Source organism: Thermobia domestica, chromosome 9 (genome assembly GCF_964235325.1).
Source record: "Thermobia domestica chromosome 9, izTheDome1.hap1.1, whole genome shotgun sequence".
NCBI classification, from domain to species: Eukaryota; Metazoa; Arthropoda; class Insecta; order Zygentoma; family Lepismatidae; genus Thermobia; species Thermobia domestica.
The window spans coordinates 22,366,641-22,386,746 of NC_137462.1; the positions used below are offsets into that span (position 1 = coordinate 22,366,641).

Sequence of the window (20,106 nt, forward strand, 5' to 3'; positions counted from 1 at the left end):
TATATGCAGTTCTTTAGATATAAAGCGTACAAGAAAAATTTTTATTGAAATATATTGGATCTTTTGATGCATTTTTTAATCAGGAGCCCCGCAAGTTTTGAACGGCCTCTAATCGAGTTTTCGTATTTTTTTTACGCAATAACCACATCATACTGAGTTAAGTGATAATTTGGGTTTCGCTACGCTATGTATAGTTTCCCAGATATAAGGCCTACATGAAAATTTTTGCCTGAAATATATTGAGTCTTTTGATCCAAAAAGATAAAAAGAAATAGAGAAACAAAGAAAAAAGACCGTGGCATTATCTGAAACTTGTGTAAGATTTCCTAATTACCACTGAAATTTATATCAATATACAAACTAAAAAGATTCGACTCACCTCACACATCAAGAGAGCTGACTCCCAGGTACTCGGAGGAACTACTTTTCCTGTCATGTACTGCTCGAATTCGTCGATGGGCATATTTAATGATTCTGCTGTCAGATTCTCGATAAATGATACCGCACAACACTGAAAAAAAAAATGAAATACATAACACTTCCAATCTTTACTACATAAAAATCGAATATTAATAAGATTGTTTGACCGAACATCTTACCATTGTAATGTATAAAGCAGCAGAGAAGAAAACAACCGAATTCTAAATATGGCTGATAATGACAAGAACTAATTTTATCTTTAGTATACTTTATCTTTCCTTTATCGGAAGCCAAATAGGCACATTTTGTTCTTTCACAGTGAAAGTCTTTGTGACTTAATAACTCTTCAATCACCAGACCGATCTCGATCAAATTTTCAACATACATGAAGTTCAGGCCCGGGGTGGTTTTTATTATTTCACTTTGACGGTTCAATTTTGAGGAGGAGGAGGGGGGAGATATTCGACGCCGACTTCCGCTACCGTTTAAATCCAAATTCAGCCCTGCAACTTGAGGGAAGGGGGATATATAAAAATGACCGATATTAATACCGAATTCATAGTTTTCGGGGTCGCTAAGACGAACAGTGACACTTCTGATGCCGTTTAAATTCAAATTCAGCCCTTCATGTCCACAATGAAACGTATTCTCCCCGTACGAAGAACGGGTATACTGCTAGTATATATATATATATACTATATCATACAATAAAGTGTAAGCATATTGTACGAGTAAGAAAGATAGATTTATAGCATAAATACTATTTAAGAATTCCCCTAACGTTTTGCCATAAGAATCAACGAAACTAATTTGAGAAGTGTCTATATGACACTCATGATCAGGTCAGATTAAAAACAAAGATTACTATTATTATACCAAAGCTAAATCCCTGGCGGTAATATGATACTCCCAACTTGGGTAGGGCCATGAACATGAGTAGAATCTTGTCCTTTTTTACCCTCAAGTTTATGCAACATCTTTATTGCGAAAAACCTGTGTGGAAACCTGATACATGGCACATTTAAGTGTATATGCCAAAAATAAATATTTTCAAAAGAAAGAGACCATTCTAAAATATCAGTTACCTTACCTCCAAATATCCTAGAAAGTATTTTTTTTCATACAGTTTCGATGCAGGCTTACATGACTATCAGTGACAACTGGTGAACAACTATGCTGTCTAACAACCTACATTTTGGAAGAATTCTGCCATTAGACGACCCCTAAAACGTATTTATAAGACAACGCGAAATAACTTATTGGCTTTGACTAAGTGTGATCATTTTTGGTGATGCACCGTTGGACTTTTTTTTAATTCAATTATTTTGTTTTACATAAGCTTTCATGAATAATATCTTGATGACTTACTTTGACTTCTCACACACAGTTAAAAAAAAAAAAAAAAAAAAAAAAAAAAACCACGAACTAACGAACAATAATTGGTTTCATGGTTTCTTATAAATATCCTTTAGGTTCGTCCAAAAACAATCTTTCAAAATGTAGGTTGTTAAGCAGCATTATTTTTTACCCTTTGCCAATGATGTTTATGTAAGCTCACATCGAAACTGTATACGGCACGAGTGGCCAACGCATGGACCGCAGATTACTAGTCGTGAGAAGTAGAAGGCGGTGGTCTGTATCAATCATTATTATTGTTTCACAATTTCCTCTAACGACTCTGTTTACAACTAACCTCTAGCGGACCCCCATAGCAGAACATGCCGCGATCTGCGATGTGATCTCAGAAAATTTGCCGCGCCTGTGCAGATTTTGTTTTTCTTCACAGCACAACCTCTTTTAGCAAAACTCTTTCAAAAAATGTGACTTCACAGGTTGTAACTCGAACTAGAGAAACCGCTGAAAACTGTTTGCCATGCTTCACATAACGCTGTAATAAAACATGATAGTATCATTTTGAATTCGGAATTCCTGCAGAAAATTCTTGACTTACAAAAGCTCATCGCAGAAAGACAAAGATAGTTCTGCCATCGGGTAGCGGACTAACTGGCAGTTACCCGCCAAATACGATGTAGCTTACTCGCAAATCCTTTGGGGCAATCTAAAATAGCTTTCGGTTTGAAACTTCGTGATCGTAAGACTGGACTCGCTGCCACTAAATGCTGACGGAAAATAACGTGTCTAGATTAGTTGTGTCACTTCTCTAGTGTACAAATGTTACCGTCTTTGGGTGTGAATTCCGACAAGTTTAGTAGTTAGTCACAATCAATCTTCCAAGAGCCGTGGAGAAAAATCCAGAGACTTATCACTATAATAGTAAATGGGAAGAGGAATAACTATGAAAACAGTTACCGCAGACAATATACAAAGAATGAAAAGTGATTGACTGGACCGGAATTCGAACTCGGGTTTCTCCGGCATACCGTGCCAATGCGTTAACCAGTATGCCATCCAATCCGCTTTCTAGAACAGCCAAACACCCTCTCACTCCTGTAGTCGGTGCTCACCACTTTTTGGGTGACATACTGGATAACGCATCGGCACGGTATGGCGGAGATCCCGAGTTCGAGTGCTGGTCTAGTCGATCATTTTTTTCACACTTTGTATGTTATTGAATTCGCATCTATAGAAGATTTCGCAGGTAAAAACAAGTTTAAAAAGTCTTTTTCCTTCTTTCATTAATACATTTACCGTAGATATTCAAAAATATTTTTGTCTACAAACAAGAATAAGATCAGCAAAGTCAGTTTGCTTTCGGAGGGCTCCAGGGGAAGCATGCTAATAGATTAATAAACACAACTTCATATTAAGATAAGTAGACCACCAGTGATTTCTGAAATGAAAAGTAGCCCTCAACGCTAAAAAAGGTTGGTCGATGGTGCTATACGAAAAAAAAAAAAAAAAAAAAAAAAAAATCTTTCTTAAATCTTTGGAAATAAGGTAACTGATCTTACACAACTAGTTACCGTAATATGCATCACATCGTTCATTTGAATAATTAAACTGAACATACTTACCAAATTGGTGAAATAATAACCACCCTCTCCGGTAAGTAGGCGACTCCCGTTGCAGAAGCGTGTAATGTAATGAATATTGCTCTTCAGTCGCGCAGGATTTGCCTTGAGGACGATAAAGATTAGAGCAGGCAAGAACTCATCTGCAGATGCGGGACCTCCCTGGGATTGCTGGAGTAACTGGAAGATATTTTTACAGCAACGGACGACGCAATTCAATTTCTCCTGGGGAGCTTTTGCTGAATCCATTCCTAAGATATCTGGTAACGATCAAGGAAAGAAAAAATTAAAAATGAACGCACTTCTTAAGAAATTAATGTGTACGTACATTATAACATAGAAGTCTAGAACAATCACTTATTAAACTTACTGCTAAACAGAATTGTACAGTCACAGTCGGGAAGATTTGTAACACGAGTAGAGTTGGCAAAATTTGATTTTTTTAAAATTATTAATTGTCTTAGTGTTCAGTAACGAGTGGGTTTGTGGGTGAAAGGGAAGGGGCACATAAGACAGCAATATTTTCGTTTCCAGAACTGCAATTCTTTTCGACCATTATATACCACATAGGAAAAGCTTATCTCTTCTGACGGTTATTCGTTTTATTGACTTACTAGGTCGAGATTGGTACGACGATATGTTAAGTGCATAACGCGTTTTCTACTACGAATCGAGCACTGGACTAAATGCATTAAAGGTCGAAGAGATACTTACTCAATAATGTAAAGATATTTTTACTTATTTATTTTTTAAATGTATGTCTTACCTAACATTATATACAGTATATATATTAATGAAAGCCTTTTTTTTTTTTTATTACACACCAGATCCGGGTGCGAATACAATACCACAAAAAGTGAATGAGTGGACCAAGACGCGAACCTGGGATCTTCGGCATATTGTGCTGATGCGTTAACTACTGCGCCATTCAGCCCACTTCCCAGAATAACCACACACTCTTTCATTCCTGAAATCGGTGCTCTCCACTCAAGACCACATAGCCTGTACCACAACCTAACTGTTGTGCTTGGACAATCCAGTGTCCATATATTAAGAACACCTTTCGACGGTTGTAATTTCATCCGTTCAAGTGGAGAAGACCAATTTCAGGAGTGAGAGAGGGTGTGGCTGTTCTGGGAAGCGGACTGAAAGCAGACGCATTGGCACCGTATGTCGGAGATTAGAGTCGGGTTCGAGTTCCGGTCCAGTAATTCACTTTTTTTCACTCTTTGTATGTTGTTGTATGAAGTAATTCATATAGAGTACGTGGAATATGTTCACAAAGCTTCACTTAATAAAACTGCATATTCAGGCTTTTCCGTCCGAAACCTCAGTAAGATGGCTAACAGAAGTAGAACTCAAAGCCACTCTACTTCATGTTTGACAGATGAGTTGAGTTGGTTTTAAGTTTAACGTCCCTTTCAGCAGCGAGGCTATATGAAACGGGACCTACTGATTAATGTGGAATCCGAACGCCAAAGCCTCGTGCGCTAACCGCTTAGCCAGGAAGGAGCTCGCCTGACAGATGAATACTGGGGACATTAACAACCAGAAAATGAGAAAAGCAGAAAAATTACTTTATATTAGCGTTAAATTTACTTCAAAGACTTTTTAAATATTTTAATTACTAAAAATTCACAGTAAAATTAATTTTAATTAAAAATCGCACCTACAGAGAATGCGGTGTAAGGTAAATCACTTGGTTCCTGCCATTTTCTCATATTTTAATAATTATCTTTCAACGCTTGTCTGATTAAAAATAATATTTAGATTTATACGTTTTGAATCACATTATATTTGCTTAAACTACACTATCCCAATGCATAATACGATAGTTACTAAATAAACTTACCGTTAATAGCAGTATAAACGAGTTCACGGACTTCTGATTGCGTTTCGTTTATCTCGCAATCTAAATGCTTGGCATTTACCCAATTCAGCTGCCGAATTCTGGAAATAATAATAATTATATAAAAAGGTTTTCGAGCATTAAAAGACATATTACTTCAATTATTATGCCTTCTTTGAGTTAACATCATTATTAGCAGAAACGACATTTTTTTTTTTTACATTTAAAAAAAAAAATATAAACGATACTTATCAGAACACAACAGCTCAACCAATTAAATTTAAGCATGCTATACAAACACTTTACCTCTAGCGGCATAGTGGCTCCATGGTAGAGAGGGGTGCGTGGGGTCCCTGGTTCGATACCCGGCTAAGTCAGTTTGTGGTGGATAGCAACGTGTCCGTGGGTTTTCTCGGGGGTATTCCCATTTCCTCCCCCTTTCTCATTTCACCAATTCTTTCATCTTTATTCATTTGTTTTAATCATCATAGCCGAAAGGGCATAATATTTCATTTTCCATTCATTTTCATTTACAAACATTTTATTACTTACTGTACTCACGGAAATGGTTTACTTGTAAGTGATACATACAATAGATCATACATGGAGCCCTTTCAGTTAAAAGGCTACAATTACTTGTGAGAAACAACAGTTTGGTTGATTGGTTAATTAAAATTTAACTTCGTTAAAATCACTTTTTTTTTTTTTTTTTTTTTTTTTAATTGTCGACTTTCATTTAGGAAGCTGAGGCTGTTACCCTAATCAACTTTTCGATTCATATCTAATTGCAATACCCCTAAATACCTTAAATTCAGAGCTCTACATTATTCAGGCTTTGCAATGAATCTACACGCATGTGTTACAAATCATAAATTAGAGGAATTTTCCCAATAACAACAACAAAGAAAAAAAAAAAACAAATGAAGTCCTATGTTCAGGTAGCTGCATCGAAGTTACCTCAAAAAAAGTACTACGTGTTCTAGGCTATATATTTCCAAAGCTTTGTGGAGGTACGGTTAGTAAACATGAAGAAGAGGAAATTTTTTTTCGATCCAAGCAGAAAAAACAAGTCTTTTTTTTCTTTATCTCGTAAATATCATAATTCGGACCATCATTTTAATTATCTACAACCACCAGACCCAACTTTTTTTTTCTGTAGTATTTGAATTTGTAAAGTAATTTGTTGTTCTTTTAAAGCTCGAAGTTTAAACAACCTTTTGGCGCTCCTCAGGCTTCTTTATTTCTAATAATTATCTCTTCTGAGCGTCTTTACTTATCACTATCTTTCTGAATTTGTCGTGATTCTTTGAGATGTTCTTAATATTTTTTGTTGGCAGCTGGAAAAAAATTCCCTGACTCTTCAATCAAATAAAGCAAATTTTCCTGACTTTCAAGGTCAGTAAAAAACCTGAATATTTTGTTTCCAGACTTTAATATGGAAAAGCAAGGGTAAAGGTGACTATAAATGTTTTAAAAAAAATGCTTACCAGGATCTGGAGGCTAGCCAGAGGAGAGCAATTAAATACCTCGAAACGAATTTGTATGGGATATGGTGGTTGGCAAATATTTCAAAAGAACACCAACAATTGAATTTACGATGGTTACTGGAACTAATCCCTCGCTGACCGCGTAGGAAGACTACACGTACCGCTTATCAAACAAACAAACAGAACTGATACCTACAACTATTATTAAACAATCTCGATAGCAGCTCTTAAGAAAGCAAATAACAGCAATTTCACTCACCTATTTTGAATTGTCAGATCCTTTTCTTCATCCATTGTCGAAGGCGGACAAAAAAATATCCGATACAAACAAATCATAGCATACTTCTCAACGTAGTCCAATAGCTGCTCCTTCTGATCTTGATTCACTTCTAAAATGAACACAGAAGTTAAGTTCAGCTATCGTATATAGAAGTTGAGTTAAGCTATGATACATACACAACACTGATCAGCCAAAACAATATTACCACCTACCTAATAGTCGGTATGTCCACCTTTGGCACGGAAAACAGCGGCGACGCGTCTTGGCATGGAAGCAATGAGGTCTTGGAGGTCGCTGGAGGGAGTTGGCACCACATCTGCACACACAGATTAACTAATTTCTGTAAATTCCGGGGAGGAGGGCGATGTGCTCTTATGGCACGTTCAATCACATCCCAGAGGTGTTCGATTGGGTTCAGATCCGGCGAGTTTGGAGGCCAGAGCATCAACTGGAACTCGCCACTGTGGTCCTCGAACCACTGTGTCACACTCCTGGCCTTATGACATGGTGCATTATCTTGTTGAAAAATGCCACTGCCCTGGGGAAACCTGGTCGTCATGAAGGGGTGTACGTGGTCTGCAACCAGTGTACGATATGCCTCAGTCATCATGGTGCCTTGTACGAGCTCCACTGGACCCATGGATGCCCATGTGTACTTTCCCCAGAGCATAATTGAGCCGCCGCCAGCTTGTCTCTGTCCCGTAGTACAGGTGTCAAGGAACTGTTCCCTGGGAGACAACGAATTCGCACCCTCCCATTGACACGATGAAGAAGGTATCGGGATTCATAAGAGCATGCAACGCTCTGCCACTGCGCCAAGGTACAGTGGCGATGGTTACGTGCCCAATTCAATCGTAGTTGCCAATGTCGTCGTGTTAACATTGGCATATGGATGGGTCGTCGTCTGCGGAGGCCCATCATTAGGAGTGTTCGGTGCACTGTGTGTTCAGACACACTTATACTCTGCCCAGCATTAGTTTCGCCACAGTTCGCCGCCTGTCCTGTTTTACCAATCAGTCCAGCCTACGACGTCCGACATCTGTAATGAGGGGGTGTCGCCGCCCAACCACTCGACGTCTGGACGTCGTTTCACCTTGGTTTCGCCACTTGTTGAAGACATCTCGCACATACCTCACCACAGCACTCCTCGAACACCCGACAAGTCGTGCAGTTTCCGAAATGTCATGCCGTGCCACAGGGCCATTACAATTTTCCCTCTGTCTAATTCGGACAGATCGCGCACATTCCCCATTCTACACACGGTCAGCACGCTCACTGATACTACATGCACCGTACGTGTGTCTGACTAGCAGGCATTCCTCGTCAGGTGACGCTGCTATCGCCTGGACGGGTTTATATAGATAGTAGGTAGGTGATCATAATGTTCTGGCTGATCTGTGTAGAAATTGAGTTGAAGTATCGTATATAGAAGTTGAGTTTAGCTACCGTATAGAAGCTGAATTAAGCTATTGTTCTAACTAAAAATTACAAAACTACATTAAATGAAGAACAACAATAATATTTATAAGACATTAGATAATACGCTTTGCTAGCTTTATCTCTAATCTGCTCAATTTAATTAGTTGTACGTGCATTCACTCAGCAGTGCTTAACCTTCCAGTTTCCACAAACCGACATTTCACATACACAATCCAATATTATCGTCTGACTCTGCAATATTGGAAACAAATATTTTAGGAAATGACTTACGATAACCTTGAGAAGTATGTTAGTTTATAAGAAGAAAAGAAAATGAAAGCTTAATTAACATTACCTGTATATATCGTGCTCGCTTCCATTCTTTTGGAAACAAGTTGGTAAAAGGTTTGAGTTGAGTCAGACAATTCTTCGACTGTTTTCGACTCTGCATCCCTCATCATGTTGGTGACAAAGGTGCTCAGAAACTTAGACACATCTTTTTCAACGTCAGAACCAACTTCTTTGAATAATTCTTCGCTTTCCTGACGAAGTTTTTCTAATTCAGGATTGCCACGATGCACCTGACGCCAATACTCTCCTCTCGATGAATCTGCAAAGATATCATACATTACAATGACTAATGATATTGACTTTGACAGTTTCTTCCAGGTCACAAAATATATTGCAAGGATCCCCACATCACAACAGACGCACGTGTCAGCTAAACACGTGCTAATGATTATAAACAACCTAACAGACAACAAGCCGACACGAAAGACACCGAAAGAAGACGGACCCCACGGAAGGACCCGAAGAGGACAAATAAAAGGAGGACCACCGAGGGACCCAGCATCAGTCGTCCAACTGATTGAATCACCTACACCGCCCTGAGATCGCACTGGACTAGGGGTCCTTTCTACAACCAAGCCTCGCGAAGCTGAGGGGGCTATAATTCCAGACTCACCGAACCGGCAGGTGCCTTGGAGACTGCCTTGAGAGAAGGGGCACCGTGCAAAACACCTATTCTCCTCTACTTGGACATTAACGAGGAAACAGTATTGTACTCTTTGTAATCAAAGACGTTTTTGTATCTATCAAATTTCATAATAAATTGGTGAAGGGGATAAATCTCGGTTCATTATTGACTCTACCAAAATCATTACAATATAATCAAAACATTTCAAAAGTTGAAATCTTGCTTTTGTTTGTGTGTTTCATCTGAAGACCATGTCCGAAATGTAACTTCAATTCGTAATACTCACCCGTGGTATCCAAAGAAAGGCTGAATAGAAAATACTTTTTTTTTCCTTTCTCAAGGCTGTATATTTTTTTACGCTATATTCCGAGGTAAACTTGAATGCACCGAATAATATAACCAGTGACACAATTAGGCTAGTTGTCATCCGGAGCAAGAACTCGCCTTAGTGACCCCCCCCCCCTCCACACACACACACTCCTGATCAACCAAACCAAACCGCTACCCGACTACACTTGATATTGGCATTACACAGTGATCTCCTATTCCATTTTTTCTTCAAGTGGTAAAGCTTGATTTCAAAATTGCAGTACATAATTTAAGTTTTAGTACAAGATAAAACACCAGCCTAATTGGTATTTGATTGCCAAATAATCTGAGAATAGCATGCTTGACATATTCTTATAGTCTTATCAGAATAACAACAAATCACAATGCTTTTGGAATTATATCGGGATGTGCATATGTGTAGAATGAATCAACAGTCTTTTGCTTTAGAACAGAATATTTAATTATGACAAAGAGTCAAGCTGTTGTCTCGCGTATTATACTCAGACTTTTTGCAAATCTCTTAAATCGATGTAAGTTAAATGAAAACACAAAAAGATGGAACTAAAATTTAACTTTGCGCGCTCTTTTGGCTGCAAAGGTTTTTACAATGTCCTCAAAAGATAATTTTGAAGCTAACTTCTGCACTATGGACATGACCCTAAGGTTGGTGTGTCGTTATTTTCCTGTTAAGTTTCTGAGGTAATTTCTTATGATCTTTAGTTTGCTAAAACTTCTTTCCTTGCTTACAGTGAAAATAAATACTTGCCTAGTTTTGCACCCTCCCCCTCCAATCCGGCGCCCGGGGCACAAGCCCCGTGTGTCCTTCTTAGTTACATCACTGAATACAAATCGTTATAAGCCAGTTGCTACTTGATTTAATAGGATGCATATTCAATATTCATAAAAGTTACTTATCCCAAAAGCACCCACAATTATGCAATATATACGTTTTCAAAAAGAATTTATTGCTTTCCTGAACACAACCCATTTCAGAAAACTAACGTTGTGTTTGAAACTATATCCTGTTGATTACGCTGAAACGTACATATTGGATAATTCTGAGTGCTTTTGGAGTAAGTAATTTTTATAAAGGTTATAAGCTAGTCTAATAGTCATCACAGACTATGTAAACATTCTACTCTCTATTTCGTAAACTAATTATATACAGGGTGCTTCAAAACAACACCGACAACGATTGGGAGGTGATTCCTAACACCAAGACGAAAAGTATAGACCATCCTAGGTGCACAAATGCTTCCTTTCAGAGTTATAGATTATCAGATGGGCCTGGCACGCCTGTCTCGCGAACGGAATGCTGGGAATCGGTGAAACAAGATCGCAGCACCCTTGCAAGTTTACACCAACGTGCAGCAGTGGAGTGTTACTAGATTTCTGTTAGCTGAAGGACTGAAACCAATCGCAATTCACCGTCGGATGGCAGTGCAATATGGTGAAAGTTGTTTGAGTCGAATACAAGTCTAGGAGTGGGCAGTTAAGTTCAAACGGGGTGTAACAAGTGTTGAAGATTCGCTACGTCCAGGACGCTCTGTCTGTGCAGTCACGAAGAACAACACTGCGAGATCTGATACGGGAAAACGGGCGTATTACACTTGTGTTCGACTCAAACAACTTTCATCATATTGCACTGCCATCCGACGTGGTGCAAACCTGCAAGGGTGCCGCCATTTTGTTTCACTGATTCCCAGCATCCCGTTCACAAGGCACGCGTGCCAGGTCCATTAGTTCTAGGACAACACCCAAAAATAACAAAGAAGCACAAACTTTGTTGAAGTTTTCTATTTTTATACAACTTTTCCGGTTATTTAACAAGTGGAAATTATATATATATTATCTAGTTTTTTTTTTTTTTTTTTAAATTTACAAGAGGACAATTTTAAAGATTAAGAAGGAGGTATGATGGCTGAATGGTAAAGCGCTCACTTCTAATCCGAGTCCCTGGCTCGATTCCAGGCCATAAGTGAGTTGGTGGAAAACCTCGTGTTCGTTGATTTTTCTCCTACATTCTCATTCCACCGGCTCTTTCCTAATTGTTCACTTTCAATAATCACCCGTCTCTTTTAGTCTAAAGAGCGTAGCAGTGGGACGTCTACATTTTTTTTAAAAAAAAAAAGGATATAAAAACAATGTTCGTTTAAGGATGAGTTAGAAGTTTTGATATGGTAATTAATAACACACAGTAACGTTTTATTTTTGTTTCACTGCAATAAAATGGTTACTAATACAAATCAAAAGCAGAACTACCATATAACACAAAATGAAATGAAACGTTACTTTCAAGTACCGCTTTCCTACTGACTAAAGACGAAGCACGAAGCATCAACAAAGTAACTGATGAGGTGAAAAGAATTGTAAAAGAAGCGAAAACAATTTGAGAAAATGCGCGGACACGACGTTATCCATCACACTCTCACATGGCAAGGAACAGGAACGTTTATGTAGCTTTAAAAGAATGAACCATAAAAAACACTAGAAATGATGAATTGTGAAACGTAAACTATGAAAAACACCATGAAGAAACATAAGCACCTAAAATACCGCAAATATGAGCTTTAGAAGTGAGTATTCTACCACTGGGTAACAACACTGCAGACAAACTAAAAAACACGCAAAGTTTTTTTTTTTAATGAAATGAAAATTTTAAATTAATGTCTCATACATATACCCTGTATGTTGAAGAAAACACATGATAAATGTGAAAGAAGAAAAACTGGTAGAATAAAAATTGTTGGAGGAAATGGAATTACCTTCTATGCCAGGCATGTACAAGTTGGAACAAGGAATGGGCCAACCACAGAGGACTTACTAGGGTCGATGGCCGTGCGATACAATGTACATTTTCACAAGAATTGAATAGCCATATTTAATTTATAAAATCGTTCGTTATTCACTAATATCACAGGAACATAAAAATTGTTATTACGATAACCAAAATATTTACTTACTAGTAAAAGAAAAGCAGAAAAATTTATTTACCATTTTAAAATGAAATGAACTGAAATCTTTAAGTCTTACGTTCCACGTTTATGCCGGTTAGGCTAAAGGAGATGGTGATGATGAGTAATGAATGAAATGGTGGAATGAAGAAAGTGGGAGGAAACGGGAGAACCCCAAGGAAACCCACGCACACGGTGTTTGTCCACCACAAAGTTCACTTGGCGGGGGATGGGATCGAACCCGGGACCACAAGCACCAGAGGTGAACGCTTTACCACTGAGCTACCGCAGCCCCTATTTAACATTTTAGTGTAACACTTGATCAGTATGCCAATGTTTAGTGGTACACTCTACACTGGATATTCCAAGATGGATATCAGTCATCTAAGAAAACTTTCAGCTTAATTTAAGATTACGTAAGGAATTCATTTTCAATAACGAGTCATGTGGGCCGAGGGCCGGCTGTTGCACATGGCTGCTCTATGTTATGAACTCAGAATCTATGCTGATCACCACAAACGTACTGGCCTGCGATCAAACTCATTCTATCACACGTAAGCACCGCAAATACGTTTTGTGAAAATATATATATATATATATATATATATATATATTTGTAACAACTGGAATGCAAGTTCAATTAGAGAAAGTGACTTGTCTTTAGAAATGTTGAAATGTTCAAAAATAATCCTACAACGTTCACAAGACTGAAGTTGCCCATTTGTATCCGTAACCACAGTAAACAAAAAGAAAAAAAAAACAATATATATATATATATATATATATATATATATATAAGAAGGTAAGAAATTGATTCTGCATACCATAAGAATAATGATCACCAAAATTATAGTAGTAGTCGAGATACGCATCAAGTCCACCTACTAGATGGTCCATGCTAATCACGAGTAGATATGTGTTAGATGGATACCTAAGAAATTGGCGGAAGAGTATACACGCATGCGCTTACGGCATCTTTATTATACTAATTGGCCAGGATTACATAATAGGTGCTAACATTTTACAGAGGATCATCACAATTGGTGAAGACAACTCGGTGTACGAGTACATCTACAAATCAGAAACAGCGGGAGAGAGAGCTCCTTTGTAGCTAAGCGGTTAGCGTACGCGTCTTAGGCGTGGGAGACCCGGTTTCGATTCCCCGCGGGAGCTCATGTGCTTCGGATTCCACGTTTCCCGTCTCATATAGCTTCGCTGCTGAAAGGGACATTAAACTTAAAATCAACTCAACTCAACTCAACACAGTGCGAGAGTACGAAAATAAAGCATATTTGATCTCATATTTTGCAACGAAATTCAATTACGAGGTGCACCCCAAAAGTAAATGCCATACTTCAAAAACAAATAAAGATGGGTTAATATAATTACACATAAATAAACTTTGGACTTTAAGGCTCAATTGTGCAAAATTTCAAGCTTCTATGTTTGTTTTAAAATATTAAGCTATGAAAGAAAACTTCTAAATACTGACCTAAAAGGAATTCGTTAGAGAGATGCGTAATAAATATTTTGACTATATGCTGTGAAAGAGGTGTCGATAATCATTGGACCAGTTGAAGGATATTACAAGAACCTTACTCTTGCTGATTGTACTGTGTAGAAATGGGTGAGTGAATTTACGATGGACGGCAACTCAAGATCTCCCAAAAGTTTGTAAGCGTAATTTGTGCAACCACCTTATAAAGCATGCTTCTCTTGAGGCCCTGGTCTTGAACGACAGACGGCTAAAAGTTGAGAAAATCTAACTTTTAACAGAATTATCTCATTGCATTAGGGAAAGAATTTTGACAGACTAGTCGGTTCACGTTGGGTTCCTGGACAGATGGATGAAGAAATTACAGTCTCCTGGATGCGAAGAAGGCCATTTAGAGGATAAGAACATCGAAGTGGTCGATCTCCATTCTGTTCCGAAGAATTTTGCCCAGTGATCTCTGTATGCTTTGAAAACTGAAGGATTTACTGCGTGGCAGAAATTTTCAGTTCAGAAGTGCCCTCTTAAGTAATATTTTCAAAGAGAAGCAGAGATTAAGAGACTCTCACATTTTTTTCTGTTACAGGATTTCTCATTATTAGTGTACACGAAAAAAATCGTTAAATCTGCACTTCTTTCACAAAGAAATTGTCGGAAAACATTTTTCTAAATAAGCAACAATTTACCGAGAGGCTAGGGCGTCCGAAGGGTTTCTCATAGGGTGGAACAAAGTTTATAATACTATGACTTTTCATATTTTTAAATTCATTTGTGGCCTTTTGGCACCTAAAGCTCAACTTGGAATAGGGGAAGAAATAAAGAAGAAAAAAAAAAAACGATGAAGTTATCTCCCAGAGCTCATTTGCATGGTACCGTCTCAGTGTTCACCTGGTAGGGTTGAGGAAAATCCTCTTCAGAATAGACACAATTTCCCAAATGAGAAGGCAACTCTCTACCACGGAGACAAGAGAATAATAGACGCAAATAAAATATAATATAAAAGAAGTGTCTATGGTTTTCATTAAACGTCCCAGGATATATCTAAAGTAGATTATACAAAATGACACGGACACGTTTGTTGCATCTAGTTGTTCGAGCTTCAAAAATAACGACATCGTTTTTGAGCAAAAAGACAAAACGTTTTTGTATTTTGCTGAAAACCTACTGTTATATATAACATACAAGGAGGAGTCAAAAAATTCCCGGAATTTCGTTGTAACTATTTATTACCACGCTGCAGGTAGACATTCACTTAATTGCATTCAAAATAAGCTCCTTGAAAACACGCACACTTGGTTCACCGCTCATGCCATTGCTGAAAACAACACTGAAAGTCCTGTTTTGGAATGTTCCGAAGTTCAGACGTCGTGTTGGTTTGAATATCTTCTACGGTGGCAAAACGGTCACCTTTGAGGCCCTTTTTGATCTTGGGGACGAGACAGAAATTCGCTGGTGCGGAAAAGGATAAGACTTTCAGCGTGGTTTCCAGCAATGGCACGAGCGGTTGAACAAATGTGTGTGTTCTCAAGGAGCCTAATTTGAAGGCGATTACGTGAATGTATTGTGGTAATAAATATTTAAAACGCCCCTTGTAGGTATTTTAACAAGATAAGTTCGAAGCGTAAATAAATAAAGAAAATACTGAAGAATTAATTTTCGGGGAGCGGCAATGATTTCCTCCTTAAAGATGTTCAATTTTAGATAGAACCTTTGCACTAAAAGTACACAATGCTCTACAAGAAAACTCTTACACACGCAATTAACGAAATGAGTATTTAACTTATCTCCTAAACAATTGTATAAGAAACAATCAATTCAATGTATACATATTCCATTCATTCACATAATAAAAAGTCTTATTTCTGTACTTGACGAAAAAGAACGACCTTTACCTTTAGTACTCGGAGACTTCCTCAGAAGGGATTTCAAAAGCTTTGTATTTTTCTGTGATTGTTGCTGCTTCTTCTCCTCGAACTTACTAAAACTTGCCACATGAGACCGATGGTAGACACTCCCCAACTCCCTGGAAAAGGTCAAGCATAAGTGATCATACACTAGGAATTCATACGATACATGTGCGATTGCTAATTTAACACAAAGAAAGACATCACGAAAAAAAAATATATATATATATATATATATATATACAAAAGATGTCGAAGAAAGCACAAAAGAGAAAATTACAGTGACATGGTCATGTTATGAGAAGAAATGACTATGTCGGCAAGAAAGTGGGAAGGATGGAAGTAAAAGACAAAACAAAAAGAAAATCAACATAATTGTGGATAGATTGTGTGAATAGAAGAAAAGAAGCGGACGGCTCAGTGGTAGAGCGTTCACCTCCGGTGCTTGGGGTTCCTGGTTCGATCCCAGCTCGCACCTTGTGTGGACTTTGTGGTGGACAAACACCGTGCTCGGGGGTTTTCTCGGGGTTCTCCCGTTTCCTTCCACTTACTTCATTCCACCATTTCATTCATTTCTTATCATCACCGTCTTCTTTAGCCTAACCGGCATATCGTGGGACGTAAAACTTAAAGATTTCATTTTTACTATTTCGCCTCCAAGAGCTGGATTACACGACCGTGCTACCACCAGTTCCAGCTGGGTTTAAGTTTTGTGGGAAGTAGACTGAACTGAACGTCATGTGAATTACAGTAGTATAACAGTTATTTTCTTTCTTTCTTCTTTTTTCCGATTGACTGATGAAACCACGAAGCAGGTTGCTCAAATTAATTCAACATTCAACTTTGTACAAGCATTATAGCTGCTTGAACTGTCCCTTTAAAGAATCGCATGTATTCTTTCACATGCAGACGATTTACGGTAGAATGTCGGTCTTAAATGCCTTAACCTTTCTACGTCTGCCACAGATTTGAAAGAAATCGTAGACTCTCACGTTGGGGGCCTTGGTGACCCCCCCCCCCTAATTACCACAGAGTCATGAATGATTCATCGTTGGAAAGCTTATGGAACACCGATTTCAACGAGGTAACATCTTTGGAATTTCCGCCCTATTCGTAGAAGAAGAAGAAACAAAAAATTGCAATGTAAATCAAAAAGCTGAGACTCAAAAAACAGGCCAATTTCTCATCCCCCATATAAGCAAGAAGTATACACACAGGGCATTATCATGTAGTGGATTACTTCTCTGCTTTAGATACCAAAATTTAAGAGTGTATTCCCGAGGGCGGCGAATGCCCTCAAAAAATCTGATGCAAAAAAAAATGAATTTTTTTACCCTCCCCTTTCCACCGTGGTATCCCCCCCACATACATAAAATGCATATCGGCGGCAAGCTTCATTTTTCACGAACACATTGCTACCAAAATTATCTTCCGAGCTTAATTAAAGGCTGAGCTATTGAGGTTTTAAAGCCTCGACGCAGCAGTTGCGTCAATGAGCGTTTAAAGGTTAATCTGATTATATATTACATTAGGGGATTTGCACCACCTCATAAATTTCGTATTGTAACATTCTCCACTCACTCATGTGTTCAATTTTTTCTTTGCCTTAAATATAGCTTTTCCTAAACTAACTTAGTTTCTCCAAAAACTTTGAGGATAAAAATCTAATTTTATTTTATTTTTATTTTTATTCTTTTATGTGATGTCTTTAATGTGGCCAATAGTGGGGATGATGCAAATGTTACGTTTTTAATTAAGACAACAAGACAACAATTAATAATGAAACGCTCATTTCAAATTAGAATTATATTTAACAAAAAAAAAAAAAAAAAAAAACCTTACTAATATGTTCTCCCGTGAGAAAACTAAATATTCTCCGAACGTAACGGAACAAGCTAATTCCGTCTTCAGTCGTAAGGTAAAAAGGATAAAAATGGATGAGAGAAATATGGTATAGCAAAGGGAATACACACCAATAAATAAATATACCGTAAGAGATGCGTACTAAAAACGACGAGCAGAGTACAGTGGACGAAAGAAAGCGAGTTGACTTGGAAGAAACGCGGTATGAATGCTACGTCACTATTGCCAGATCAAAAATACACATCAAACGTAGGTAATCAGATTCTATCAATGTTGCCAGAATCCACATTTAAAGTCGGTTTATATTTATGAATTCTCTCTTATGTTGTGTATTCCTTTTCCCATACCATACTTCTCTTATCCATTTTTATCCTTGTTACATTACCAGTGAAGACTTAACTAGCTCGTTGTTCCGATACGTTTGGGAAATATTTAGTATTCCCACCAGGGTTTGAAAAAACCCGGGTTTTTCTGAAAAAGCGCAACCCACCTGGGTCCATATGGGTTTTTTCAGGTATTTTCGGGTTTTATTGGTTTTTTTCGGGTTTAACTGGGTTTTATCAAAATATTTCAATATCTTTGGCGTGAAAGTGTTAAAATGTGATTTATATTTCAAGATTATCATTGTCACATCTTGCAACAATTTTCTATTTATTGCTTTTTTGAAAAAAATGGCAGCCATTTTGAAACTTTACGTTGGATCATCGCCAAAATATATACAGCTAATTTATAGTATCTCGTGCTTCTACTCTAAAAATTTCGACTTAAAAGACCGAAAATTGCGCATTGTAGCGTGCATACCCGCTATTTTGAAAAAAATAAATTGTCACCATTTTGAAATTTTACGTTGGTATGCCACCAAAATCTATACAGGAAATTTAGTGTGTCTCGTGCTTGTTCTCTGAAAATTTACATTTAAAAGACCGGAAGTGATTCCCTTTAATATGTGTGGTACAAGCAGACGAACGAACAAATGCAGATTGAATCATCCCAGAAGCCTCAGTGACATTTGCCAAATATGAACACCAAATATATTAATTTAACAGCGTAAAATAAATGTTTTTTATTGTTGAAGTTCACTTTCCATACCTGGTGCGTTCAATTACGGGAATATCCCGAAAACTTGTTGCAAGAGGGATCTTTCCAGAAAATTAATTTAAGACCATTAAGAAAGATATCATTCATATTTTATAAAATAAACTAGCTTTTGGCTAGCTGGGGGCTCTGCTCCCAGACCCCCGAGTTTGCTCGGACTACGGCGTCGCATTTCTTATCAAACGCCTTTCGCATCAACAGTGAATTTCGTGAACTTGCTGTTCATATTTTCTGAATCTGCCCACCCGGGGGCATCGCCCCCTACACACTGTCTTTGCTCGGCCTACGGCCTCGCATCTCTTGAACCCACAATTCTATCATCTTTTCCTATTTCAACTATTTAAAAGATAAAATTTTGTATCCTAAGAAAACGCCCATTTAAATAACAAGGAAATTTCTTCATCACCCTTTAGACCCTAAAAATATTTAAAATATTCACTTTTGGCTATTTCCCTGTCGGTTAGTCCTGGAATGCTAAAATCATGCCAAATTTCATCATTCTAATCATGCCGGAAGGGCCTAAACATTTTGAGGTGTAGAAGACGTCCCATATAAATGACATGGGAAAGATTTTTCAGTTCCCATAAAACCACACTACGGTTAGAAATTTTTATTTCTGATGTTTCACTTAGGTAACGCTTACGAAAACATACAAGCATACCGAATTTCAAGATTTTATTCCAATTCTAAGTACCTAAAACATGAGATTATAAGTTAAAAAAAAAGGCCCATTTAAATAACACGGGGAAATTCATCCAATCTTTAGACTGCATCTAAAAATTAAAAATATTAACTTTTGGCAATTTTTCTGTCGGTTAGTCCCGGAAAGCTAATATCATGCCAAATTTAATCATTGTAGCCCTTCAGGAAGTGCTCAATAATTTATGTCAGCTCACGTAGTTTTATACGTATATAGTTAGGATGTTTCAGAATGTCTTAAATGAAATTAAATATCTTCCAGCATAAAATAAATAGTTTTATTGTTGAAGTATTCAGTTCCGATGCTTTGTGCATTCAATTGGGGGATTTCCCGAAAAATTCTTTCGGGACGTGTTTTTTTTTTTT

At 37.7% G+C, this 20,106-nt stretch overlaps 1 protein-coding gene across 6 annotated transcripts in view; it reads right to left on the reverse strand.

The window, feature by feature from the left end:
- The window catches only part of Rabex-5 (Rabaptin-5-associated exchange factor for Rab5), a 45,315-nt gene that overhangs the window by 18,889 nt on the left and 6,320 nt on the right, over positions 1-20,106 (reverse strand). For all 6 annotated transcript variants that reach the window (XM_081770733.1, XM_081770731.1, XM_081770734.1 and 3 more), the window contains exons 3-8: positions 16,072-16,202; positions 8,783-9,037; positions 6,988-7,117; positions 5,245-5,342; positions 3,396-3,652; positions 380-511 (exon numbers count right to left, since the gene is read on the reverse strand). In XM_081770733.1, coding sequence (XP_081626859.1) covers positions 380-511; positions 3,396-3,652; positions 5,245-5,342; positions 6,988-7,117; positions 8,783-9,037; positions 16,072-16,202 — 1,003 coding nt within the window. The remainder of the gene's footprint in view (positions 1-379; positions 512-3,395; positions 3,653-5,244; positions 5,343-6,987; positions 7,118-8,782; positions 9,038-16,071; positions 16,203-20,106) is intronic.